The 26,858-nt window shown below is 53.8% G+C and overlaps 1 protein-coding gene across 2 annotated transcripts in view; it reads right to left on the bottom strand.

Annotated features, from left to right (window-relative positions):
- Positions 1-26,858, bottom strand: part of DOCK1 (dedicator of cytokinesis 1) — a 402,417-nt gene that overhangs the window by 5,243 nt on the left and 370,316 nt on the right. For both annotated transcript variants that reach the window (XM_058671051.1, XM_058671052.1), the window contains exons 39-49: positions 25,737-25,826; positions 24,782-24,886; positions 22,167-22,308; positions 21,930-22,008; positions 19,869-19,953; positions 17,588-17,674; positions 16,241-16,417; positions 15,213-15,296; positions 10,367-10,504; positions 4,981-5,126; positions 1,118-1,316 (exon numbers count right to left, since the gene is read on the bottom strand). In XM_058671051.1, coding sequence (XP_058527034.1) covers positions 1,118-1,316; positions 4,981-5,126; positions 10,367-10,504; positions 15,213-15,296; positions 16,241-16,417; positions 17,588-17,674; positions 19,869-19,953; positions 21,930-22,008; positions 22,167-22,308; positions 24,782-24,886; positions 25,737-25,826 — 1,332 coding nt within the window. The remainder of the gene's footprint in view (positions 1-1,117; positions 1,317-4,980; positions 5,127-10,366; positions 10,505-15,212; positions 15,297-16,240; positions 16,418-17,587; positions 17,675-19,868; positions 19,954-21,929; positions 22,009-22,166; positions 22,309-24,781; positions 24,887-25,736; positions 25,827-26,858) is intronic.

Raw genomic sequence — 26,858 nt, 5'->3', positions numbered from 1 at the left:
TGGAGGTCATTCAGGGAGGACTATGTGAGGCTGTACTGGCCTTGTAGGCTGCGGGTGTCCCCACAGCGAGCAGTGGTAATCACACCTGATCTGAGACTGCTTCAACCAGATCAGCCAATCCACCCTGCTCCTGGCTCCACCTCCCAAAGGCCTGCCACATCTTCAAACGGCCTAACTAAACATGCACAAGAGACTTGCATGGGATCTGGCCCTTGCTGGAAATCCAATCAACACTTCTATTAAACCCCCACCAGGATGCAAACGTGAGAATTCTACTCAGGGCTTTAGGAAAGCTTTCAGCTAGTCTCCTAGCTGCCTGGAAAGTGGGGTAGGTCATTAGAAATCTCTGAATCCACCACTTGGGGCCTAGCACCAGTGAAGTTCACAACTCCGCCTTGCCCCACGCCTTATCTACCTGCAGGCTACATGGACACATGGCTACAGGTTAGCCAGCCCACACCCACCCACATGAAGGCTCCCACAGCTCTGCAACCTGCTTTCCCCTCCCAACAGTTGAGCTAGATGAGGTTGCTGTCACACACTCTGGTTTTCAGAGAGGAGTATGTTTATAAAAAGGGAGCCCCCTCCACCCCCTTGGGTCCAGCAACCCTGTAATCAGAGCTGGCTAGGACACAGGTGATTTTAGGGCGGGCTTGTTCCTGGTTACCACAGGTGACTGCTCACCTGTTTCCAGGTGTTTGCTGTGAGCTACTAGGGTGTGGGAGGTGGGAAACCAATCCGAAGGTGCCGCTGGTGGGCTCAAAGGAAAGGTGCCCTTGGAGTCTGGCTGAGCATATCTGGACACCTGGGCAGTAACTCTTACTGCCTTCTGGCCAGCCAGGGGCAAGGGAAGGGTGGGGATCTGTTTAGCCAGCCAAAGCATCCCTGCTCACCCTCAGAGATACTGGGACATGTGTGGGGACCCTAGCCAAGACAGCTGCGAGGGGCTGAGACCCCTGGGAGGGAAGAATGGGGTGCTGCGGAACAAAGCTATCACCATGCATTTCCTGATGCGTTAAGCCTGGGGGCATTCGAGCTGAAATCTGGGGTACTTGCGCTGGGCTTCCTGGTTACCCTTCACAGCCATGGCCCAGCACGCAAGGACCGTGGCGCTCACCGTCTCCGACAGGATCACAGCCTCGGACTGCGGCGGGCAGGCGTCGGCCGGTTTGAAGTCCTTCTCCAGGATCTCCTGGTGTTTGCTGTTCCTCTTCTCCTTCTTCTTGTCCTTCCTCTCCTTGTCCCCATCGTCCTTGTCCAGCTTGTCCTGGGAGCGTGAGTGTGTCTTCTTGGGCAGCAGAGGCTCCAGGGCAAACCTGAAGTGAACGGGTCTTTCAATCAAGGATGTTTGCCCGGGAGGGCGCTTGCACCCCATGCAGCAGATGTGGGTCAGGGAGCTGGGTACGGGGAGGTGCCCACAGCCCTTCAGAAGGAAGGGAATGACTTAAATAGGAGGCTGAGGGCAACGTCAGACCACAAGCAGGTGTAGACACTGTGCTCGTATCCCAGTGAGAGGGAACAGAGATGACCTGCTAAGTGCCCGTGGACCGGTCAACCTGCCGGTTTGTTGCTGTGTACGCGGCAAAACACAGATGGCAAGCAGCAAGACTGTCCAGAGGGACAGATGGCCTTCAGGAGTTGTGCCGAGACATGTGGCGAACACAGAGAGGACACACACAGTCACAGACATGATGGGGAGAGAGACGCAGGTGCTGGCATGTGAGACCTGGGTACTTACTCCACCCACATTTTCGGGATCATGAAGTGTTCACCAGGACAAGTCTGGGGAAGGCTCCCCCTACCCCACTGCCAGGAAGGCTCCCCCACCCCACTGCCAGGAGGAAGATGGGAAAGAAAACTGTGAGTGCATACTCATGGGCAGGATATTGCTATGAGGGTTTTAAAGTTACTAAACAGAGCAATATGAAGATACTCTTTAAAAACAGATATATAGTTCCTTAAAAGAAGTTGCAATGGCACAGTCACCAAGAAGGGAATCTACATGATGATTTCTGAAAGTGGCATTGAAACCGCGGTCTCCACTTCAGTTCCACACTCGAGACCAGAGCTCCTGGGCCTGTGGTTGCCCAGTGCCCACGCAGTCCCCTCTGCAGGTGACGGAACACTGCAGCTCCTGTGTATAGACGGAGCTGGGCCCGGCCTGCTCTGGGAGCACCTACTCCTCTCAGCAGTTCTCAGACCTGGCTTCTTGGGCCTCACGGGTCAGCTGGCCTGTTTGAGTGATGCCAGCAGCAGAAGAAATGCTCCAAGTAACAAGCAACCTTGCCCCAAGATGGGAATGCAGCACGAACACCAAGATTTAGCTGACTAGGGGGCAACACTTAGCTACCCGGGGACCCCCCAAGCTGGCACAGCCGGCTGGGAACAGGAATCATGCCTCCTGTTCTTGCTGTATGGCGGGGTCTACTGTCATGGTGCAAACACAAACAGGAAGGGAACTGGATCCAGGCGTTGATTACCAACCGCTCTCAACATCTGTAAGAGTCAGGTAACTGGGGATGACGGGCCTCTGAAGGCAAGGACATGCACCATCTAGGATACCACCTGGTCCCCAAGTCACAACTGGATCTGAGCAAGGTTCTCAACCCAACTACATGTAGGTGATGTGGAAGGCAGAGACACACCAAGCACCATCAGCAAAATCCAGATTGGAGCAACACAACAGGATAAGCCACCTGGATTTTTCAACAAGTAAACTACAAGGAAAGGACATTTTAAAAACATTAAAGGGAGCTTAAAGAGAAGGCGGAAGGTGAGACTCTTACTTGAGCTTTGTTTCAAGCAGATCATTAGAAAAAAATCCTATGAGGCTTACAGCAATGGAAAATTAACACTAACATTTCATGATACAGAATTCCTGTTAATGTGTTCTGTGTGATAAAGTGATATAATTGTGTTTTTTAAAAAGGTGTTATTAACTTTTAGGAGTTTGTATTGAAAGCGTTACGGATAAAACGGTTCGATGTTTGAGATTTGGGCAATACAACGGCAATTCTACAAGCTCATGGGACAAGAGAATTCATAAATTTATTTTGGTGCAAAAAAAATGTTAAACCCTTGCACAGGTTTATGTTATACACCGTTCACAAACTCTGTGATGTACAGAGCGCAGGGTGGGCAGAGGGCGGGGGCAGACGGAAACACGACCACCCGGGAGCTGGTCACTGCTGCAGCCGCCGACCGCGCATGGCAGCCTCATTATACTCTTTCGTCTACACTGTGTCTGTCTGGAAATGGGAATAATAAGAAAATACACCAGTACTGGTCATATTCTAGTATATGAAAAGTCATGCAGCCATTTTAAGGCCCTTGGATTTTTCCATGTGGGTATCTGTTAACCAATCAATCAACATCTGCTGTATGTTAAACATCATATTTGTTATTAACAACAACCACAAGGTTTCAGGTTTTGTTCTAGTGTTTTGTAGAACTCGAGACAATGAAATGTCAGTGGTCACCTTGCCTCCCCGGGTGAGGGAAGAGCTCTAGACGCAAGATCCCACGGAGGACACAGAGATGTGAGAGAAAGGTTGAGTTTTAAATTTTGCCAGGATGAGAGACAGCTGGCAAAAACATGAACTTTCTTCTGCTCATAACCCATGCCATTTGAGACTGGAGCCTCACTTTTCCCACATTAGTTAGCTATCGGGGGTGGCAACCCAGAGAAAGACCAGGAGTCTGGACTTTAATAAAGACACGTCCAGTTAAAGGTTAAACAAACGCCTCCTGGAGCGGCGCTGCCCGCTGGAGCCCCAGGATTCACACGTGGCATTTACCACTGTGCTTTCTAAAAGTGCCATGTCCACCTCCACCCTAAGCCCTGCCTTCTTGGAAATAGAAAAGCCTTTTCATCACTACCCTAGCTATTTTCTTGGGGAGAAGTAGGATGACATTTTTTTTCAGCAATCTTGTTTTAACTGACAAGCACACCTGATTTAAATACCTCTAAACTGAGAAGTTCCATATGGACCTGGCCTTACAAAAATAAGACACTGGTAAAAATTAATGGTTTAAAATAAAAAAAATGAATATAGTTGCTACTCTCCTCTGGGCACACTGATTGTTGGCAACAAAGGGCGCTTTGAGCTGAGCGTCCCTGGGGTTCTTTGGTAATCTGTCTGTCTGGATGGGGTCAGGCGCTGGCAGATGTGATAGGGCGATGAATTGCAAACCAAATGGGATTGGACACAGTTGTGCCAACCCCACAAAGAACAATTAGCAGTTCCCCTCAGAGGTTCAAAGTGCATGTAACATTGCTTCTTTTCATATACTCTAAGCAAGCCTCACATGCTTGCCTCTCAATGCCACACAGACCAACACTGAGGCTCTCTGCACTAACTGGCGCCTTCCTGCGTGCCGGGCTGGCTACTCTGGGTCCTGTTTGCCCCTTACTTGCTTTTGTGCTCCAGGTACTCAGGAGCCAAAGCGTGCTTGCAAAGTGGTTTTGCAAAGAAGGCTGGCTGAGACGCACCTTGCAGGAGGTACCTGGAGGAGTCAAACTCAGAGAAGAGGAGCAGGGGTGGCAGAGCGCTGTTCAATGGATACAGTGAGTACAGAGCTGCAGCATTAATGTGAAGAGCAGTAAATGCCATGATCTGTGTTGTCTCCCACAACAACGAGGGGAAGAAAGGACCACAACGTCACAGGTGTTAGAGCAGCCAGAGTGTGCGACAGACAGCTAACAAAGAAACCAGAAAGAGAGAAGAATCAACAGGACACTGCCGCATCCTAGAGCCTGAGGCAACGTGACACTGGGTGGGGATGCTGGAAGCTGCTCCATGCCAGGCTCCAGAGGGAGTTTGGGAGCCACATGCGGGGAGGCTAGCCCTTGGGGGATTCCACAAGCAAGGGGAACCCTAACTTGCCAGACCCTGAAGGCCTCAGGGTCAAAGGAAGCAGAGATTTAAAAACAACCCCCAGCTGTGGTCACATGTGCACAGGGCTCTGGGCCCAACTCACCCATCGGAGCCTGGCCTGGATGGCGTGCTGTCGGACGAGAGGGAGGACACGGACGCCACCGACAGAGGCCGGGAGGATGAAGGCATCGTGAACGACCGCACCATGGAGCGGGGGCGGCTGCCTCTTCTGTCGTCCAGACTGGAGGGCTGAGAAAGGAAGAGAGGCTCATTTGTACTGCAGCCAGCCCAGAGCCTTGCAGCCGAGCAGCCTTCCCTGGCAGGGATGGGGACCGCGAGCACCCATCTGTCCACAAGCAGCTCCTGTTCCTGCTGCGACGGAAAACCACGGGGTCATTAGTTCTGTGTCTTTCGACACCCATGCTAGTGTTGCAAACATTACTGGGAGGCACCTTCTTGGTTTCCGTAGTTCAACAGTTCTCCTTACCACCATCACACTGCACCAGCCCATTCCAATGTCACAACGGAGAAGCAGTGTGTTGAGTGACTGCTAAAATGTGCTTACAGGATTCGCTTGGAATGCTGGTGAATGGTGCAGATGACCAACACACATGACTGAACTCTAGACCAAAATAAGGTGCTCCTGTGGCTTAATTAAAGGTGTACTTCCTCCTCTGTGAGGGACTGTAGATGGACTAAATAAAGACATAACTGGAGCGGCTCCCGCATCTCCTGTTCGCTAGGTAAGGGATGCGTTCCGAGGAAAACTGGTCTCGCAGTGGAATTTTCCATCTTCTCTCATATTAGCATGTATTCCCCAAGTAACTGTCACTGAAATGTCATGTGTCAATGGCTAATCAGCTAAGGGAGGTAGTGTGCTGCACCTAGAGCCAGATGTGCAACACCTGGGATGTAACAGGTGCACACAACATGCTTTGCATTAGCAGAGGACACAGAATCTTGTCTTTCTGTGGGTCACGTCCTGCCTGCTGGGGTGGCTTCCCCACATTCTGCCAGTCACCTGCAGAAACCTACTAGGGACCTGAGGTTTCCAGCTCTTGGAGGTAAGATGCAGGTGGTCACAGATCACCTAACTCCACTTCTACACCTCAAAAGAGAGCCTGCATCTTCGGTTCAGGACCTTGCATAAAACATCATCTGAAATGTTTTTATACTAGAAAGTACGACATTGCAAAAGGACACAGCAGTTAGTGAACTCTGCCCACACAAGACCAGGTAACCAGGATTTCAGCCACGCAGCCCTGTTGCCATGGCACCAAAGCAGCCACACATGACACAGACACGGGTGAGGTGGGCGGCACCCCTGGCCAGCTTTAAGGATGAAGTGGACAGTGGGCTATGATGTGCGGACTGCTGGCTCTCACTCAGGTGCAGCTGAGTCCACTAGTTGGTCTTGGACTGAGTCCCAGGGATGGCACCCCATGACTATCTCCATGGAAATGTCCTTAGCATTAACCAGCCCACAGAGGCAACCCAAACGGAGACAGTGCAGACTCTGCCCCTCACTGTGACAATGTCCCTGTACGAGAACCCCGAGACTCCGAGCTTCCACAATGTCCACCCCTCAGCAGAGCAGCCCATGGCTTCATCGTGAAGTGTCCCCCACCCCGAGCCCCTAGGGCCCTGCTTTGAGTCCTTGTTATTCCTGGCAGTTCCACAGGGTTCTGGTCTGGCAGACCCAGCACAGCCTCCCCACCTCAGCCACTGCCTCTTTTCCAGGATGTTCTGTGGAACTCTGACCTTCTGGTGCAGGTGATTGAGACCTGCTGCCCTGGCCATGTCCTCACCCCCACCTCCTGCACCACAGCAGCCTCTGAGGACAGGCTCGGGGGTGGGAACTGTCTTTCTGCAGACAATCCCACCTGGAACCACGCTTGGTTAGACTCCAGTTTAGCCGATCTTGGCTGGAGGTAGAGGGAAGCAGGGCAGAGAGCCAGTAACCCCACGTTCAGGGCATCTCTAAGGCTGGGAGGACACAGCCAGCAGAACTCAAGGGAAGGGAGCTGAGTGCACGGTGAGAAGGAGCTCCAGGTGTCCAACAGCTGGCTGGGGCCCTGGAGCTGTGAACCCTATTAAGTGTCCAGCACATTATGACAAAGTGACCTTCATAGCAGCCGTGAGGACTCAGCACTGGGTGAGCAGGTGCACAGGACAGAGGCAGTCATGGATGAGGAGCAGGGCACAGCCATGGAAGACAAGGTCACAGGAGCCCTTGGGAAGGCCCTACGAACAGTCAAGGGCAGTGCTGAGCCTCGGGAGGAGACCCCGAGTCTTGGTTGGCATGTGTGGTATGGACTAGGATAAATGACAGATGGAGGATGGTGTGAGGCCCTGGCCAGGCTCATCTTGTAGGATGACTGACTGTGAGCCTCCCTGCTCTCTCCTAGAAATCCCAGGCAGGGTAGACAATGTTGCAGACTCTGGTTCACTGTCCCAAAGGCCCACAGGGGCCAGGACCTGGCCAGGCTGAAGCCAGAAGCAGCTCACTCTAGGCGTCCAAGCTGATGGCAGGACTCACCTGCTGGATCGAGGGACTGGAGACAGGAACTGAGCCCAGGAGTCCTATGTGGGATATGAGCATCTTAACTGGGAAGCCCCACATCTACATCCTGGATTAGCTGAGGTTAATGATGAGGAAGGTGAGAAGCAGGTGCACGGCACAGGTCCCTGAAAATGTGCTTGGTAGACCTTACCCAAACAGCAGCTATGGACAGGAGATGCCCGGATGGTGACACTGTCCTCAAGAGTGGGTGTTGGGGGGCCGGTCTGGGGTAACCAGGAAGGAGCTACTGCAATGTGGAGCTTTGACCTGGCATCCCCTCCTGACCAGGGCATGTGCAGAGGGCAGACTGGAGTCCTTGGAGCCCCCTGGACTGTACGCCTCGCCTCGCTCGTCCTGGCCTGTTACTCCCTTCTCCCCAGCTGTGAAATAATCCACTCGAGGGATCGAGGAGAAATTCACCCAGAGACCAGTGCCATCAACTCAGCCTTCCAAGCAACACCCCTGGCAGTGAGGGCCACCAGGAGGCTCAGGACAGCTGAAGACCAGCAGCTTGCCTCCCGTCTGCCACCTGACGTGGAGGAGGAAGAAGAGAAAGTTGGAGGAGTTGAAAGGCACCGGTGAGGCAGGGGGCTGGGCTGGGGGGAGCTGGCAGTGAGGGTCTCCCTCCCTGGGGCCTGGAGTCCGTATGCCTTACTCCAACCGGGTCGGAGAGATTGCTGGCTTCCCCAAAGGGATGGTGGCACCTCAGACCCCCCAGAACTGGCAGCAAGGAGGCTGAGGCTGTGCAGGGTGGAGGTGGGCCTCTCCCTTCAGAAGAGGGCTTAGGCTGGCTCAGGGAAATTGACACCAAGGTTTATGTTCTTTCTTTGGGGTTTTTATTTGTAAATCCATCTCTCTGGAAACAGAATGATGCAACATTGTTTTTCCAAGTGTTCACAGATGCTTGGAGCTTCCAAAGCAGCTAAGATGAGAGGGCACCCCCAGTGCCTTTCAGGGACTGACAAGGGTGCCTGCCCTGCAGCTGGCTGGCTCTGGGGAGGCTGGCGGCAGTGTCTGCCTTTGGGGTCCCAGGATGGGGAGGAGGTATGAAGACAGAGCACCCAAGGGAGGGACATGTCCCTGTTCCAGTCCTGGGATGTGTCCCAGGAGGCCTCACTCCTCCTGGCTGCAGCTGCTGAGGAAGGCAGGCGGCAGCAGAGGGTGGTGGGCATCATGATCTCCAGCCAAGGGCAGCACCGTGGGCCCCCTTCCTGGTCTTTGCTCTCCGCTGCACCCAGCAAAGGGGAACCTGTGCTCAGGGAGACCCAGCCGCCACCTTCTTACACCCATTTCTGGCCCTTGCCTTCGCTCTCCACTGTGACCAGCAGAGACAAAGGGCTGAGCTAGAGTCCCGTGTAACTGTGGACTATCCCTTCCATGACTGCTAAGAGGGTTCTTAGAGAGGAAGCCTCACTATATCCCATGTGTTCACTTCTTAGCAATATGAGCAGCCTGGAACTCAGAGCTGCCCTGGTGGCTATTGCTGCATGACCCAGTCTCTTCGCAATGACGGGGAGGCTGCACAGCCACAGAGCACAACTCGAGAACTCTGCCTGCAAGAAGGATCCTCCAGCAGCACCCAGAATAGCAGCCTGCAGCAGCTGCTGCTGGGCAGACAGTCACATAGTCCTAGACCACAGCCCACTGTTGGGCCCAGGGTCAGGCAGAGCCTTATCAGACAAATGCAGGCTGTGTCTAGCCGGACTGTCCCAAGCTGGCTGCAAGACTTCGGCAAAGGGCTTTCAGCATTACTGACACTGGCAAGATGCGCTTTCCAAGACTCCAAGCTTGGGAGGCTTTCTCGGATGCAGTGCAGAGCCCAGGGGCAGCAGCCATGCAGAGCCCAGGGGCAGCAGCCGTGCAGAGCCCAGGGTAGCAGCCGTGCAGAGGCCCAGGGCAGCAGCCGTGCAGAGGCCCTGGGGCAGCAGCCGTGCAGAGGCCCAGAGCCGCAGCCGTGCAGAGCCTGGAGCCGCAGCCGTGCAGAGGCCCAGGGTAGCAGCTGTGCAGAGGCCCAGAGCCGCAGCCGTGCAGAGCCCGGAGCCACAGTCGTGCAGAGGCCCAGGGTAGCAGCTGTGCAGAGGCCCAGAGCCACAGCCGTGCAGAGGCCCAGGGCAGCAGTTGTGCAGAGCCCGGAGCCGCAGCCGTGCAGAGGCCCAGGGTAGCAGCTGTGCAGAGCCCGGAGCCACAGCCGTGCAGAGCCCGGAGCCACAGCCGTGCAGAGCCCAGAGCCGCAGCCGAGCAGAGGCCAAGCACAGCCTCCTTCCTCTGTGAGGTCGCATGCCTTTCCCACAGCTGTCCTGAAAGCTCTCCTCTGCCCCAGGCCTGCCTGTGCCCGCACTGGCCTCCTGCTCACCACCCAAACCTCTGCCTCCTGGCTGTGCTGAGGGACTCCCTTCCCAAGCTCCCCCTTCCTCCCTGAGTCACCTCCCACTTGACATTTTTAGCCTGGGTCAGTGACCACTTCTTTCAGGAGACAGGTCTGAGCCAAAAGCTACAAACCTCAATGTCCACCGCTTCTCCCCTCATGGTTAAGGTTCCTGGCAACCAACTTTGGACTGGTCACTGACTCCACCTCCGCTCTGGGGCATCACAAGTGTCACTGTACTGGGGTTATGCAAGTGTGTATGTGTGTGTGTGTGGAGGGGTGGTGTCAGAGGTGACACAGGTGTGGGACCGGTAAGATGACCTCAACTCCCCAGGACACAAAGCATCCACTGTTTGTGGCTGGTGAGTGGGGCAGCGGATGACTGGACATGTCCAGTTATGAAAGGAGGTGGCACACCAACTGAGGAGGGGACAGGCTGCCTTCCATCCAGCTCTGCTGGCACCGCGGGCAGGCCTAGGTCCCTCTGCACAATGAACCAGTCACCAGTGAACCATGGGGGGTGTACACCCCATGCCCACCCACTGGGCAAAACCCACGTACCATGGTCCGAACGCCATATTGCTTCTCCACTTTCTCTTTTAGCTGCTTGAAGCAGGCTTCCATGCGCTCATGGAAGGGCCTCAGCGCCTCCGTGACCTTGTCCCCATGAATCCGGATCCCTTCAGCCAAAAACGGAATCTGCAAAACACGAGGTTGATGTTCCTTACTTCTGGGTTAATGATCTAGGAGGAGCCACACACAGCAGGGGAAAGTGGCACTGTGCCAAATGCACCTGCTTCTCTTTTGTTCATCAGCAGGAGTGCTGCCCCCATAGGCCAAAACGTTTCAATAAAAATCATTTGGGTCTTGAGCTGGAATGGCCAGTGTGGCATCCCCCATATGATGAGCATCTGACTAGCCGGCTGCACGCGCACACGCTCAGTCTCTGAGCACTCCCTGGAGCCTGGAGAGGGGTGTTTCGAACGTGTTCAGATGTAGGTTGCTCTACTAGCGAGGAGGCAGGTCTGGGTATAAATACCTTTTAACTAAGACTAAAGGCTGCCTGCAGGGTCAATGGAGAACCCAGGGTCAACATGTACAAAACTACATGTGATCTGTCGTCCTGAAGGATATTCTTATTCTGAAAGAAAAACCAAACCAAATTTATGCTTCCCGAAAACTAAAAACAATCGCATCTCTGCCATGTGGCTGTCACAGACTATCCGTCCAGCATTCTGCTTCCTGGACTGGAGACGCAGGTGACCTTTGCAGGTGTCAGAAGAGACACGTTCTTCCCACTCCCCGGCTCGGTGCCGTAGTGGTCGTGCAGGAAATGGATTCTCTCTGCCCTCTGCTTCGCCCTCCTTCCCCAATGATCAGGCATTCTTCCACAGAATCAAGCTACGACGCTTTCTGTTCATAATTCACAATTACATCAAAATCTTGATGAAAACCAGATTTTCTCCTAGTGCAGAGCACCAGCCTGAATGAGTAGATCTATTAGTTAGAAGGCGAATAAGCACACAAGTGGATTTCATGTGAACAAATTCAAGGAACCTGGTCAAGACGAATCAACGACTCAAATGCCTGTGGTCACCACTCACAGCACGCAGCTGTTGCTTCTCGGGTGCGCCAGGGAAGGCGGGAGAGTAAGGGCTCCCCGGTGATCATGGCCTGCCGGGCCACCTACAGGCTGCAGACACAGGAAGTCAGTCTTGTGGACGTTGAGGCCCATTGCCCAGTTCTGGCCAGTGATGCCCAGCAGGACAGCAGGCAGGAGAGATTTCGAACTACATGGGTGGTTTCAGTTCTCCCCAGTCAACACCCATGCAGATGGCAGAGTCCCTGGGGCCAAGTCCTTGCTGCGATCCCTTAATTGTCTTAGCTGCCTGAGCGGGTGACAAAGGTACCCTGAGCGACACGTGGTCAATGTGGTATGTTCACTGGGGTGGGCAGAAGGGAGAAAGCAGACACGTGCGGGGGCACAACCACCCCAAGCCCTGAAAGCTTTTTTGAACGGGAGGGGATGTCTCCCCCAATGTGCAGATATCAACCTAATCCTGTTTGGTAGGTGAGATACAACTCTAGATTCCTCACACCTGGGCTGCATTTTGAGGGGGAAGAGTTCCGAGCAATCGATGTAGGTTATTGCCAAGACCTGTCAGAGCTGTGATTCAGCAGGTGGAACTCAGGCAAGAGAATCAGTCACTCTCGACAGTCCTCACACTGAGCAGTAGCATCATCTTTTGAGGACAGGATCTGGGCCCTTTGTACTTTAGGGGCTGAGCTACAGCTGTGACTCTGTAAGAGAACCAGACACTTAGCTCACAGCCATGCAAGAGGTGCCGAATACACAGAGCCAAGACAGCTGTGAGGTCGCAAGCAGTCTTCAGAAGGCCCTTAGTTCAGGAGGCTCCAACTCAAATGTGCATTAAAATCTCCCAGGTCAATATTAAAACTCCACCCCCAGAATTCGACTTGCAATGGGTGGGGTCCCCAGGAACCTCCATCCCTAAAGGGTCTTCCAGAGCCCAGAGAGGAAGAGGACTTCCCCAGAGCTAGCCCTCTAATCTGCTCCCATGTGCCCCTTCCCAATGGGCATCGTGGCACGGCCACCTGCGCACAGCCAGCTGCACAGGACACTTGCAGCCCTGCCCAGGGCTCTGGGGACTCCAACTCTGGCTGGCAGTAGCTGGGGATGACTTTGGTCTTTCATCTTGGTACACATGGAAAGAGAAACACACAGATATAGCACCAATCAAAAGCCAGCTGTGGACTTGGCAGTGTGTGCAACAGGGGGAGTCGTGCTTAAGGGGAAAGGAACCGGGGTTTGGAAGGGGCAGTGGTTCAGGACCCGGAGTCACTTGCAAACCTAAAGCAGACGTCAAGCAGCCTGCATGGGACACCAGCCTCCCGCTTGGCGCAGAGTTGGCTGGTGCCCAGCTCTGTGCAGACAGCCGGCAGAGAGCTGCCTGGGACTGACTAGCCGGACTTCACCAAGGAGCCTGGACACAGGGCTGCTGACCATACACCTGCCTCAGGAACTGTGTAAACAGAGCCAGGAATCCCAAGAGGAAAACCTCCCTCTGCCTTAAGAGTGGGGAAAAAAATCAAAAGAAAAGAGAACAAATCAGTGAGCTAATCCCAAACTTCTGAATGAACACGAGACTCAATTACTGCCACTACTGCATACAGCATTTTCAAAACATTTGCAAGTGCAAGTGCACTTCCAGGTGGTGTTTCGAATATGTATCGCTCCTCACTCTTTGATTTAATGAAGTTGCTATTAAAGAAGTATTCCTTTCAACTTTCCCGGGAGCTGCTTTAGAATTCACCCTCTAATAGAGTTATTAGGGGTGATGACACAGTGCTGACATAACGTTGCTCTCTGGGGAACAGATTATTTTCCTCCGTAGGACTTGAAACTCTTAAAATCCAATTTGCTGTAAGAGCTTACAGGAAGAAAGAAATCAATAGAACTTTTGCAGCCCAAACTAGTTTTTTGCGGTACAGCTTCTGAAGAGTTCTGAATTTTGTCCTCTTTCGTTTTGACAACATCCAAACAGAACCGTTCTGAATTTTAAACTCTCTCCTATTTTTTTTTTTCAGTAACACAGGAAGGCTGCCATCCGAGCTCTCACCTCACACAGCAGGACGGCCAGTCATGGGCCACGAGCGCCACTTCCAGGCGGCCCCCACAACCGGTTGCGATACAATTCCAAGGCAAAGTGATGTCACTACACCCCCACATACAACATCATAACCTTTAGGATGGCAACCATCAAAACCAAACAGAAAATACCACACGGTCTCGTCCTGGCAAGGCAGGATGGTGCTACCATCTTGTAAACACGTGGTGATTCCTCAAGGCATGAAGGTGCAGCACAACCACAAGATGTTGAAGAACAAAACAGTGTCAGCAGGAAGAAGAGCAAGAGGAGAGCTCGGACAGCCCTCCGCACTGTGCCCAGGGCAGTGCCACTTGGAACAGCTGTGTGGTAGAGCCAGCCCAGGCGTTCAAACACTGGTTAAGCAAAGGACAGACAGGTGAAGGAAGCCTGGGCGGCTCAGAGCCCCGAGCATCCCTCGGCCTCACAGGGGAGTGACAGTGGGGACAGCAGGGGTTCCCTGGAGGCTGCTCTCTCAGAGGACATAAGCCAGATGCGAAGGGCCAATCCTGGGCATCCAACTCACAGAGACACAAAGTAGGATGGAGGCTGCCGGGGCTGCAGGAGGGGAAAAGGATTTGTGTTACAAATATTTGGACTGGCAAGATGAAAAACCTCTGGAGATGGGTAACTAGCAGTGTGAATGCGCTTGATGCCACAGCACTGAACACTTGAAATGCCAAACCACATACAAGTGATTCTAGTTATCTGTGAGCACACACATGCACACGACATGGAGGAGGCTGGAAGCTTGGAACTGCGACAATGCCAACCCCCCCTATTCTGTATGTAAACCTGAACACAGTCTGGCTGGGAGGGTGTGTCACGTGGCTCACAAAGCTCGACCTTGCCACCCCGAGAGAGCTCACTGGTTGTGCACTGATGGCAGCAGCCTTGAGGACAAGGCTCAGCTGGGATGGCCGGAATGAAAAACCTGCAGGGATGTCTCCGTGTGCCAGGATCCCCACACCCCCGAGGGAGCCTGGGACTCCCCACTCAGCCACATCGCACAGATGGGCCCTCAGCACAGCTCCCTGCTTCTCTCGGCCTCCTGTGTGGGGTACGGCCCTGGAGCCAGCTCCTGACGCAGCCCACAGCAGCAGCACAAGCATAGGCCAAACTCACACGAGAATGGGCCTGGATGTCCCCAGAGCCCGCAGCTCAGGAAGGCCCAGGGTGCACAGACCTCTCCTGGAAGATGTGGCTGCTGTGGGAGGACTCAGCAAGCCTGAGAGCGAGTAAGAGGAGAAAAAGCCAATGATGGTGCAGACTCCTGGCTTGTAAGGCACAGACAACGATACACACCGCTCTCAGGACTGGACGGTGTGGGTGGAGGGGGCGCTGAGCAGCGGCCTAGGCCTCTCTCTACACGGTCCCCCTGCTGCCTTCCCTGGCACAGGTCAGAGCTAAGGGCTTCATGACTCTGCACTGGTCTCTGTGTTCTGGTCTGGCAATTCCAGACAGAGGATTCTCCAGCAGGCAGGCAGGCTCACCCACCAACCAACTCAACCAGCAGGAAGAAAGAGAAACCTTGTTTCATTTGCAAGAACAGTTTCCAAGCAGTTGAGGTTCAGGAGTGCAGCCTGGGTGGGGCAGGGGTTACCAGGGGGGCACACAGACCCACAGGTGTGTTCTATTCTCCTTGCAGAAGGCTCCAGGCTGGCTGGGCTTGTGGCAAGGGCACTGGGTGCTGAGTCCTCCCACATCCAACCGCACAAGGCTGCCCAGAGAGGTCATACCTGCCAGGCAATCAGGTCCTTGAGCTTCTCAATCTGCTCGTGGGCCTCTGGGTGCTCCTGCAGGTACCGATCTGTGAAGAAGGCCTGTGGGAAGACAGGGAAGACACTCAGCACACCTGGGGAACAGCCACACGCCGCTCACACACACCTCACCCCAGACCCAAAACAAAACGTACGACAAGGCCAAATGCCACAAATGGGGCCACGTAGCAGCTGTCCATCGTCACACCCTGAGGTCTGGAACCCAGAAGCCACCATGTGGATGGTTTGTCCGCTGGGTACCCTAAGCAAATATACCCCTATCTCCCAAGAGGTTGAAATGCCCTTAACTTCCAGCCTGCATCTGACCCAGGCCTGACCCACACCTGAAGGCAGCAGCACACTGGGGTGAATGGACCTTCCAGGGAGCTGATGCTGACAGTGCCCTAGGGTCTTTCCACTGTGTCTGGATCAGGGGGTCACCTGACCTCTGAAGGCCAGATGGCAAAGCCTTCAGATCTTGTGGCCCACATGGATCTGTAGACCCCAGCCTTGCCAGAGCTATGTCAGGAAGATCACCTCAGGCAGGAGTGAGTGAACAAGGGCGCCTGGCCATGCTCCACTGGGACGCCATCCCTGAAACACACAGCAGTGTCCACCCATAGCTCTCCACCTTGATTGCTGCCCATTTCTACTCAACCACTGTCACATGTGGAGACCAGCTGTGTGGGCTCCAGCCCCTGCACCACCATCCCCTCCTTCATGCTGCCTTCCAACAAGTTTTTGGTATGTGTTGATCCCCCTTGAAAGCCATGTGAGAGTCAGCCTCCAGGGGCCTCTGGCTATCAGAGGATGCTCAGAGCTGTGGGGAGCGGAGGGCTGTGTCTTGGTCAGGCTCTGGCGTTCCTGCTGCATCTGCCTGGCCTAGGCCCTGTGGCTGCTGAGACTGCTCAGTGAGACCAGGACAAGTGCTGGACTTGGTGGACACATCCGGAGCTTTCAGACTGTCCAGGGTGGAAACGTAAGGAGAAAAGCAGCTTGGCATGTACCTTCTCGTAATTCGCGAAGCCCCCCATGACGGCAGGGTCCACAATGCCGTTGAGGAGCATGGAGAGGGGGTTGATGGGCAGGCTGGGGTCATCCAGGTGCTGCTGCACCATGCTGTTGATCTTGTCATTGGTCAGCTGCATGGTCTCAATGGCATTCTCCAGGGGGCTGATTTCTACCTGCAAGGAAGAGAAGACAGCCTTGGGTCAGCCCAGCTGCTGCACCTACAGCAAGCTTGGCTGGTGCCAGCTGCCAGGGCCTTGCCAGACAGCAATGTGCCAAGACAGGGCCTACTTCTTAGGGCTCTGTGTATCTTTCTTCCCTGCCGGCATTTTGGGTCTTGAATACTGAGGACCCAACCATGGGTGGTGGGCATGCTTTACTGCTGTGAGCTCCAGGGCCTTCTGACAGCCCCAGCACTGGACGCACAACCCCCTAAGCCTCCTACCTGCCAGGTGTGTGGAGGGTCTCTGTGGTATCAGAAACAGCTTGCACAGCACAGGGTGGAAGTGGGTCTGGGCAGGGGCAGCAAGAGCCCTTGGCACTCCAAGGAGGAGGAGGAGCAAGACGTTTGTGGCAACGTGGTGGGTGGAGGACTTGGAGAGCCAGGGCAATGCTCAGGGAGGGATCTGGGCTCCTCTCCCCAGCCACCCCAAACTCCCTGGCAAAGGATAAGAGTGGACAGACAGGGAGCCGGCCAGTCCTAGTGCCCAGTCATCACGGCCTCAGGGCACCCTGCTGTGTGTGGGTGGGCAGCCCCACTGGCTGGAAAGAAAAGGCACCAAGACACAAACAGCAACACGTGCATTGCAGATGGATCTTTACACACGGGAAACTGCCACCACGCTGCCATTCCCACGTGGTCTGCTGTGCCACTCGTGTGATGGCAGTGAGGGCATGACTGTCAGCATGAGACCCATGTAATCTCGGCTGTCCCGCAGCCAAGCCGAGCCAGAGCGATGGCGCTGAGGCTGGGATCACTGCTTGTTTAGAAAAGGCTGTGGCGGGGTGTGTGCGTCGTGGGGCTCTTCTCATGGAACCCCAGCAAGTGCTATTCACAATGTTTTCTGTCACGTAAAAGGAAGACTTACAAAAGTGTACGTAAGTTGGCACTTACTCTTCTCATTTACTTATTGGAAAGAACTGTGCAAACAGCACTGCTATGACAGTACATGAGAGGCAGAAAAGAGAGTTCAGTTGTCCCGTAAGCCTTTGGGATGACACGGTGCTTCCACTCCATGTGGGAAGTGGCAGGGAGATGGGGAAGATCTACAGCAGAGATGGGCCGCCATGACCACGGGGTATGCTCAGCTGTGGAGGAGCGACTGTCTCAGGGACGGAGATCTTACCATGAAAACAGATTTGACTTCAAACCACCGTAAGATTCCAGGTAACTTGTAGGCCGTGGTGTAGATGGTCCTCTCAATCCACATGTTCTGCCAAAGAGACGCACACAGCACTGTGAGGAGCCAGGGGCTGGCAGGGATGCTCCAAGTTGGCATGTCACTGGCTGTGCCCTGTTCAACAGCCCCACAGAACACAAAGGGCCCATTTGCTAGCCAGCACGGCCACCGGCCTGGCACTTGGCAGAGAATATTCAAAAGGTGAGTGGCAAATGTTGCCTTCCCTCTGAGCACCTGGGTGCAGGGAAGATGCCAAGCGAGCTTTCCATGAGATTCGGTGTTTCACGGACACCCACGGGACGAGCCTGCGTTCCATAAAGACAGCCTCTTGGATTTTAATAAAGTCTGCGTTTCCAGCTTAAAATTGCTTTAAGTAACTAATGTACATTTCCATTAGAACATAAAGAGACAGGAAGTGAAAGTAGCGAAATTATCCACTACTCAGAGACGCTGAACAGAAACATTTAGTACCCATTGCTCCAGGCTGCTTATTAAAGTATTTAATGGTGGGTACATGGAGATTTTTCAATTAAAACACCATTTTATAATTTGGATGCTCTGTTAAAGACTACATCACATATTGCTGGAAATTGTTTCAAGCCCAAAGCACAGTGACCCGTCGTGTGGAAGGTGCACAGGACCCTCAGGCCCCTGCTGCTGGGCAGGTCTTCTCGCCTTCTTACACTGCCTACATGGGCACGCCTCGCTTGCGGTCGCTGCCTGCCACTTGAACCCAGAAAACTCAATCGCAGAAAGCTGGCCTGGACCTTAGAGGATATTCAGCCCAAACCCCTGAGATCCCCACTGTGTCCAGCTGGCCATCCACCCAGACCTCCTGTCTCCCAGGGCCCAGACGGCTGGCTCGTGCAGCCAGTGCCTGGCACAGGCAGCAAGCCTGTCTCTTCCAGTGCTTTCTCTCCGTCAGCTCACCCTGGGAGGGGCCTCTGGGTTTCTCCTTGGGTTGTGGGGACAGCTCCCACCAGTCTCCCTTCTTACTGGCCTCTGAGTCCCCACATTTCACCCAGGACTGAGGTGCTGAGAGCCACGCATAGCTTCTGTCTGGTAGGACAGCAAGCCCAGCACCCTGCCCCCAGGGCCAGAGACTGGTTTCCCAATCCTGTCACCTCTCCCTCCTCTTGAAGTCAGAGGCTTCATGAGGCCTTGACGGGCTGGGTCCCATGGCTTCTGAGCACTGCGGCTGCTGTGAGGACCTAAACGGGGCCATTAGAGGATTCCGGGCCATTTAGAAGCCATGCGCCTAGATGGCTTAGCCCGGCTCCAAATGTCAGGAGTCGGCGGTTATTCTTAGCTCTGCACCTGGCCGCCTACACAGCCTTTGGCAATTCACTTGACCTCCTTTGTCTATTCCTTTACAGTACAAGACTGTCTTCTCTCTCTGCAGGACAGGAGGCATGCAAGGCGCTGCAGAGCTGCTTGCAAACCCTGCAGTTGAGGGAGGCCACTGCAGCAGCAGCTCTGCCACACGCGAGAGCAGGATCAGCCCTCTGCATGGGGCCTGCGCCATGTGCTCGCTGACACATGACACTGAGGGACTGAACACCGAGCAGGTCTCTGTCTCGATGGGACCAGTAAGGCGGACGGCACAGAAGGCTTTGTGATCCACCTGCCTCCACACTTCTCACGGACATGGAGGAAACCAGCTCGGTTCACGAAAGAGCTCTCCTAGGTCAGGAGGATTTGTAGAGGTGTGTGCGCATTGGGGTTGGGGGATCTTGCTTCAGGTGGAAATGCTCTGAGCAGGTGCTAATTTACCTTGTAGCTCCAGTACCCCAGACCCGAGAGGAAGCCCTTCCTAGCAGAGGGTGCGTGGGGTCTCGAGAGGGACCCACACTAACACCTGAAGGCTTCCGGATAATGTGACACTCTGCAAGTGTGAGATCCAGTAAACCAGTCCTCTGTGGCATGGTTAGGGAGGTAAGGATTTGTGCAAATACTCCCAGGACTCTATCAGTCTGCAACAGGATTCAGCTACTCGGCCACGCCTGAGGCCCTGTCCAACAGGTTGTCACCCTGGGCAGGCTGTGCAAGGGGCAGGTGCTGAAGGCTGCTCCCAAGCAGGCCACACGTCCCCTCCCCGCCCGAGCAGGCCACGCATCCCCTCCCCGCCCAAGCAGGCCACGCGTCCCCTCCCTGCCCAAGCACTTTCTTAGGGGGTGGGATGAGGTTTTTCCAGTGGGTGTCTGTTATTTATTTATTAACTAATTACCGCAAATTCGTTGTCTGGGTTTTTCTCTCCCTTCCGGATTGGCCGAGAATATTCAAATCTCTGGACTTCATTCACCCTGTAGAAACTGCAAAGAAGGATGTTGAGATGTTCAGCCATGCAGAAAGCCAAGCTGCTTCCAGACTGGCATGGCAGTGTGCCAGTCAGCAAACCAAGTCGCCTGTCAGCGTTGACCCGAAGCCGGGGCCGTGACCTCTCCCAGCCGACTTCAGGAGGGACATGGGGACAGATGAGAACAATGAACTTGACTTCTGCTGCCTCCGCGTCCCTTCCAGCCCTCAGGGGAGAAGATGCCGAGTGGGAGTGAAATGGGCAAAATCAGGGAAGAGGTGATGAGAAGGAGGAAAGGCCTGAGCCTTTGTGTGCAGGGCTGCCGTGGGAAAGGTGTATGCGGTCATTTATTCATTTAGCTCAGCAAGTCAAGGATTGATTTACATCATTTAATAAGTTAAAAAGTTCTAAAAATTTTTATGTGGTTATTATTTTCACATCCACAGCACGCAAGTGTTGCAACTCACAGAGCAGCCAGCGAGGGACAGGAGCAGGCTGCCTTTGTCACCCAGGGTGGGGGTGATGGCAGGGGACTTCTGGGTCCTCAAACGCGGCAGCTTCCCTACACCAAGGCAAACTCTCTGAGGTACTCTACGGTTGACTATCTGCCTCATAGCACTCTGAGAAAACAACTTGGGAAGTCTTAAAATGTTGGGCCCAGCGCCGTGGCCTAGCGGCTAAAGCCCTCGCCTTGAACACACCAGGATCCCATATGGGCGCCGGTTCTAATCCTGGCAGCTCCACTTCCCATCCAGCTCCCTGCTTGTGACCTGGGAAAGCAGTCGAGGACGGCCCAAAGCTTTGGGACCCTGCACCCGCGTGGGAGACCTGGAGGAGGTTCCTGGCTCCTGATTGGCACAGCACCAGCCATTGCGCTCACTTGGGGAGTGAATCATCGGATGGAAGATCTTCCTCTCTATCTCTCCTCCTCTCTGTATATCTGACTTTGTAATAAAAATAAATAAATCTTAAAAAAAATGCATGCTGTGTGAAAGCAAGCATTTGGAAATGGACGGAGTTCTAGTTCATCCGCTGACGAAAGGCTCAAAGGAGTGACGAAAGGTTCAACAAAGCAGCAGACCTGACCATGCAAAGCAAGCAGCTCCTTGGACACAGCAGGCCACCCAAGAGATTAATTTTTTTTCCATGGATCAAATGAAAGAGAAAATTCTTAACATCAAAGAAACATCTGCTAAGGCACATGTTCCCATAGCAGTGCTAAGTCAGGTGCAATTCAAGGGGAAGGGGTCAAGTCTGTCACGTGTGGACAGCTGAGTGGCGAGGTTTACAAGTGCTTCGTAATCCTACATTACATAACTGCAGTACTGCAGGGTGAGGGGCCCTGGCTGCAAAGCTCCACCCCCCCTTGTACAGTGTAAACTCGAACCCTCACCCGCTTTTCTCAATCAGACTGGACGTTAGGCTGGGTTGTGAGACGTGACTAAACTCCAAAGTGCCTCCTCCCTCGAGCGCAGCTCTCCAAGAAGACAGGAGAGCCGCCCCGTCCAGCCCCTAGACCTTGGGGCTAAGAAGAGCACCCTCTCCCCGTCCAGCCCCAGGAGGTCCCGCCCTGGACCTTGAGGAGGGCTTCTGCACCCTCTGGTGCTCCTGGCAGAGCAGTTAAGGTGCTACTGGGACTCCTGTTCCGGTCCCACTCACTCTGCACCCAGCTTCCTGCCACCGCACACACGGGGATAGGTGGAGCCCCGGGCGCAGTTCAGGCTCCTGGCTCCGGTCTAGCCCAGCTCCAGCTGTTACAGGCATTTGGGAGAGCGAACCAGTGCACAGGAAGCTGTCCAATACGTAAATGTGAGAAGCTGCATCTTCCGGCTTTGCTTCACTTGGCAGGAGACATAAGCAGCTGTCTGCTCTCTTCCAGGGGTCACACAGGGTTATCTGGTGTGCTCCTGAGTGCCTAAAGCCCACGCTGCAAAGCCAGCAGGAGCTCGGCGGCAGCACCCAGCCTCCAGCGGCCAGGAGCACTGCCCTTACCTTACAATTTGCTCTGATACAGGCCTGTGGAATTTCGGGGGCAAGTCGAGTTTCGGCTTCACAGTGAAGCACTGAATGTCTGAGGGGTCAGAGGTTAAAGGCAACGAGGACATGAAGCTGGGGACCCGGGACCCGGGACCCGGGACCCGGGACCCGGGACCCTCCCCCCCCGCCCCGCCCAAGTCCACAGCCAGGGAGTGCGCCAGCCTTCCAGTTCTGCAGCGTCTCAAAGGATACGCTGTCCAGGAGAGTTCTTAATGTCATCGCCTGGCGGAGATGTTGTCTTCATCTTCTCCGCATTGGGAAACTGAGTTAGCAGCCGTGCTTCGAAGTCCTCCCGGCGTTCGTACTCCTTGCCCCGGTAAATGAAAACTTTGCCCTGGAAACAGTGAGTCGTTAAACACCGTCCCAGGGTCCGATCAGAGGCACAGGCAAGAACGCGTCAGGGAATGCGGGGCCAACGCTTCAGGGAGCCACGGACACGGGCCACAAAGCCGAGCTGCTGAGGAAGCAGTGAGCACTACCCTTCTAACATCGTCTGGTCCACTCCCAAGTTAACAATAAAAACCAATTCAGAAGCAACTGGGGCCCCATGCTCCCCAGTAGCATGAAGTGGCCAGAAGGGGTTAAGGCAGCAATGTCTTTTTTTTCCCCTCCTGGCAGGTAGGTCCTGATTAAGTAGTTTTCACTCTACCAAAGGGATCTAAGACAGAGGAGGCTCAGGTTGGGCTTCAGAATCCAGCAAGGACACCCTGAGCTCCCGCCAGAGCCGCAGGGAGCCAGGCTCTTGGCCTCCCAGCCCCGCCCCGGGGCGAGCAAAGTGGGACTTCCTTGCACCTTCAGCCATGCAAGTGTTATTCATACAACTAGCCGGCTCTTGTAAGGGCTGGGCCTCGTCCATCTCAGGTGACGCTTCGGTCACCTCCCTAATTCCAGAGTGGAGAGTCCATGGCGGTGGCTAGACAGCTGGGCTTGGTGATAAGGCTGGGGGCGTAAGGGCAGGTGTCCTTCCTGACTCGAGGTTGTCTCATGAAGGCGGTCTCCATCAAGCGTGGGATGCAGCCACGCTCTGACCCTATCTGTAAGGAAAGGCCTTCTTCAGGGCTCCATTCCCTTCAAGCTTTGTCAACTGCGTCCTGAACGAAGTCCAAGTCACACAAAGGTGGCAGGGGGCCAGCAGGTTAACAGGCCTGCTGGTTATGCCACCTCCAGCCCCTGAGCAGACACTGCAGCCAGGCAAAAATGAGGAGCATAAAACAGAACCTGGGAGGCTCTAGGTCTGCAGACTGGTGGGTCAGCAGGCAGGTGCAGCCCTGCCTTGTCTGAGCAACCCCTGGACTAGGAGGCTAAGAGAGAGGCAGAGGGTCATGTACAGAACGGGCTGTGCTGCATATTTTGCCGTCTCCTGAAGGCTTAGCCTGAAATCAACTACAGTTTTGTTAAATTAGTGCATTTCCGGTAAGACAGAGCAAGCCTGTGGTGCCTGGCTGACCGTCCCTGCTGCTGCCCGAGTGCCCATGGCTCCCCAGGGGCTTATGCTGGAAGCTTCTCCACTTTTAGAAAGTGAGGCATTTCCTGGGCAGGCAGGGCATGAGGATCCCAGACAGCCATCCTCCCCTGGCCCCGTCCTCCTCACGAGTACACACAGTAGCCACAGGAGCAGGTCCTAACTATACATCGAGGCTCACGGTGTCCTGGGCTTGGGCCTCCAGCCTCCCACACTGAGAGCAATGGACGTGGGCAGGCGCTGCTCGGAGCAGCCCAAAGAGGCTGACAGCCCCTCCCGAGTCCCAACTCGTTCTGCATTCCTATAAATCACTAATGAAGCAACAGTTTAAGAATTGAATTCTTTTTTTCACTTTGTATTTAGGTCTGTCTTAAAGTACCATTACGAAAGAAAAATGTTCTACTCGGAAAAAAAAAATAATGTCGGCCAGAAACCAAAGTTGTACGTAGTCTTAATTAGAAATATAAATACAAAGTGTGGGTGTCTTAGAAGGCTATAGAAAGCCAAAGATCCCAGAAATTCAGTAAGATTTAATACAGAAAAGACTACCATGAAGCTAGTACGCATTTATTATGCTTCATACTAGAAGCAAGACACAGTAATAAAAATGTATATAAAGGCTTTAATAGAAAAACGGGTGAGTTATAGATGAAAACACTAATAACATTGTCTAGAAATGTCAATTACTTTGCATTCTGGAGTGGTCCTTTCAAACGCAAAAACAAGCAGGAAATGTATATATAGGCAAAGATATTTATTCCTTGTAAGGAATATAAATATTAATAGGAATGCATAAAACAATGAGATCAATTTTTAGAGGAAAACAAAATGAAAGCACAGCCAGTCTATTCTCAGGGGCTGCTCCTGGGCACAGTTTTAACTCGCCCAACATTCTGCCAACTTCCCTGTCAGCTGACCCCTGCCAGGTGATCCATGAAGCGTGGTAAATAAACTGCTACAGTCCCACCAAATGATTCAGGTTCAGCGGGCAGGGAGGTACAACACCCATGAGGCCTACTGAACTTGTGCCTGCTTCGTGCTCTGTCCCACCAAGCAGGGAGGACCTGGCCCTGGCCCCAGACTCTTTTCAGGCTGGGTGACACTCCACACGACTCGAGGCCATAGGCTCCATTGCAAGGTGTACCACCACCTCCCCATGCCCCAACCCCTGCCAGCACTGCACTGCCAGAGTCCATGCTGGCTACTGCCTTGCTCCAACATGGTGACAGTCACTCCCTCAGACCTGCCTTGGGTGGCAGTACACGTGGGCGATCACCGTCCAGATGCACTTAGCCCATGTCTGCAGAGGCAGCAGGGCCCACAGCCCAGGTCTGTACACACTTACCCGGAGGAAGGTGGGGAACCCCTGTCCGTAGTAGCCAACAGCGAAGTAATCAGGTTTGGGTCTTATCACCTTGACAATGTTTTCATAAAACTGAGCCTGCTTTTTCTGGAACGAAGAAAGGAAATGCATTTTAGGTTTGAGGAGAGTGTTTGCATGTCTGTTTCTTGGTTTTCTTCCTGTGAGCTCCTGAACTCCAGCGACTTGGCCAGGGTGGGGAGAGAGGTGCTGGGGCTGCAACCACCCTGGACTCCACAGCGCAGTTGTGGCAATGTGTCCACGTGTCCCATATTTAGCCAGCAAGGGATTCTGAACAGTGCGGCCCAATTCAGCAACTGGCCTGGACTTGCTTGCTCCCATAACCAAGGAGGCGCCACAGTAGTGGCTTTTCTTGTTCAATGTCCAGTTCTTTCAAGTTTTAAAAATGGTATAGATAAGACACCAAGAGACATTAAAATAGAATATAAAGGAGCTGAACTATTCTGCTCCAAATTAGCGACAGACACAACGGTCCCATTTAGGCAACCTGCAAGATGCAAAATGACATAGCTGGGAAGAGTATCCCCAGGAAGTCCAGGGTTCCTTGGGGGACAAAGACCTGGCAGTCACTCTCAGCCTTGTCGCAAGGGCCCACAGTGTTAAGCAGGAGACCCCTGGGCGGTGAAGACCACGACTCACAGGAGTCAGCACTTGACCTTGGGCAAAGACCAAACAGTGATGGTTGGCAACCGTTTGTATGCAATTCACTCGACGGATGTCGGTGAGCTTGGTTGTAAAGAGCTGACTAGACCTTGAAGTGGCCAGAATCAACCAAGCAAGGTGAGAAGATGGTCTCCCTGGAAAACTCCGAGGAGCACGTCCAAGGCCAGTGAACACTTGAGTGGAATCCCAGCCTTAAAGTGGGAAGACATTCCACCATCCGAATTCATTTCCACGGAAACCAATAACACAGACCTACCAGCAATTCACTGAGCTGTTCATAATCGAACATCTCGGTTTCATACTGCTCAGCCAGCTCCTTGCCCAAGGCGATGGCCTCCTCCCACATCTGAAAAGATAACGGAGGGGATTCAGCAAGCCGCATCAGTGAAGTCATCGCTCAACACAGATCTCCCTAGCTGCACTCCAGATGAACTCAGACACATGGAGACGTCCTAGAGGTTCTCCCTCTGCCTTCTGACAGGACAATGGATGGAGCAGTCTGACCCCCGTCACATCCATCAGCCTGGCCTTTGCCAACAGACAGGGTCGTCGGTCAGCCATCCTCGTTGGCTCCTGGGTCCTTCACCTGCTGCCCTTTGTGGCTGCAGGGGACCATCCGTCAGAGTCGCCTCAGGGCCAGGAAAAAGGGCACACACGGGGCAGAGAAGTAGGGAAGGCACACATGCCAATGATCAGGGGTCTGGTCTGGGTACTTGCACACAGCTACTGCACCGAAAATGGTCAAAAACTTCACGAGCTTTTTTCACTCCAAATGAAGGCTTGCCAAAAGTTTGCTCTGCATGTGCGAGTCTCATGTGGCAGGTATAAAAGCTGCCACTGGAAAGGGACGGTAAATACTTTGAAAGTGTCTTTCCATGCCAACTGACACAGTAAGATGCGGGTCAACTTTGGACAAATGCAAAGCAGCTTAGGCAAACAAGGTAGGCCTGAATTTCCTTCATTTTCTCTGGGTAAAATAAAACAGAAGTTTATGGAATCCCCTTCCAGAAGCCCTCCAGATTACTGTCCACTCTCCTCTGTGTGCTCCCAAGGACCCGGCACTTCAGAACTCTAAGCCTGAAACTGATTTGATCCGTGGCTCTCCACATCAGGAACAAGATGTGGACATCAGCTGAGGGTCAAGTGACTTCACAGCGTCTGTACCTTAGCCTGGGGGCTGGCTGACATGGTCCAGAGAATAGAGCTGAAGTTGGCTGCCCCGAGCTCAGTACATCTTACATACATGCATTGAACGTCACCCTGTGGCCCATGAACACGCGTGGTGTCTGTTGCTGAAAGCATCAAGCCATCTCCCTCTTGCATCATCGTCCTTCCGGCCAGCCAGGCATTGGCCCCGCAGGAACAAGACAGGAAAGCT

This window comes from Ochotona princeps, chromosome 13 (assembly GCF_030435755.1).
Source record: "Ochotona princeps isolate mOchPri1 chromosome 13, mOchPri1.hap1, whole genome shotgun sequence".
Lineage (NCBI taxonomy): Eukaryota > Metazoa > Chordata > Mammalia > Lagomorpha > Ochotonidae > Ochotona > Ochotona princeps.
Note: the sequence above shows the minus strand (reverse complement) of the source record. Positions and strands in the feature narration are given on the sequence as shown.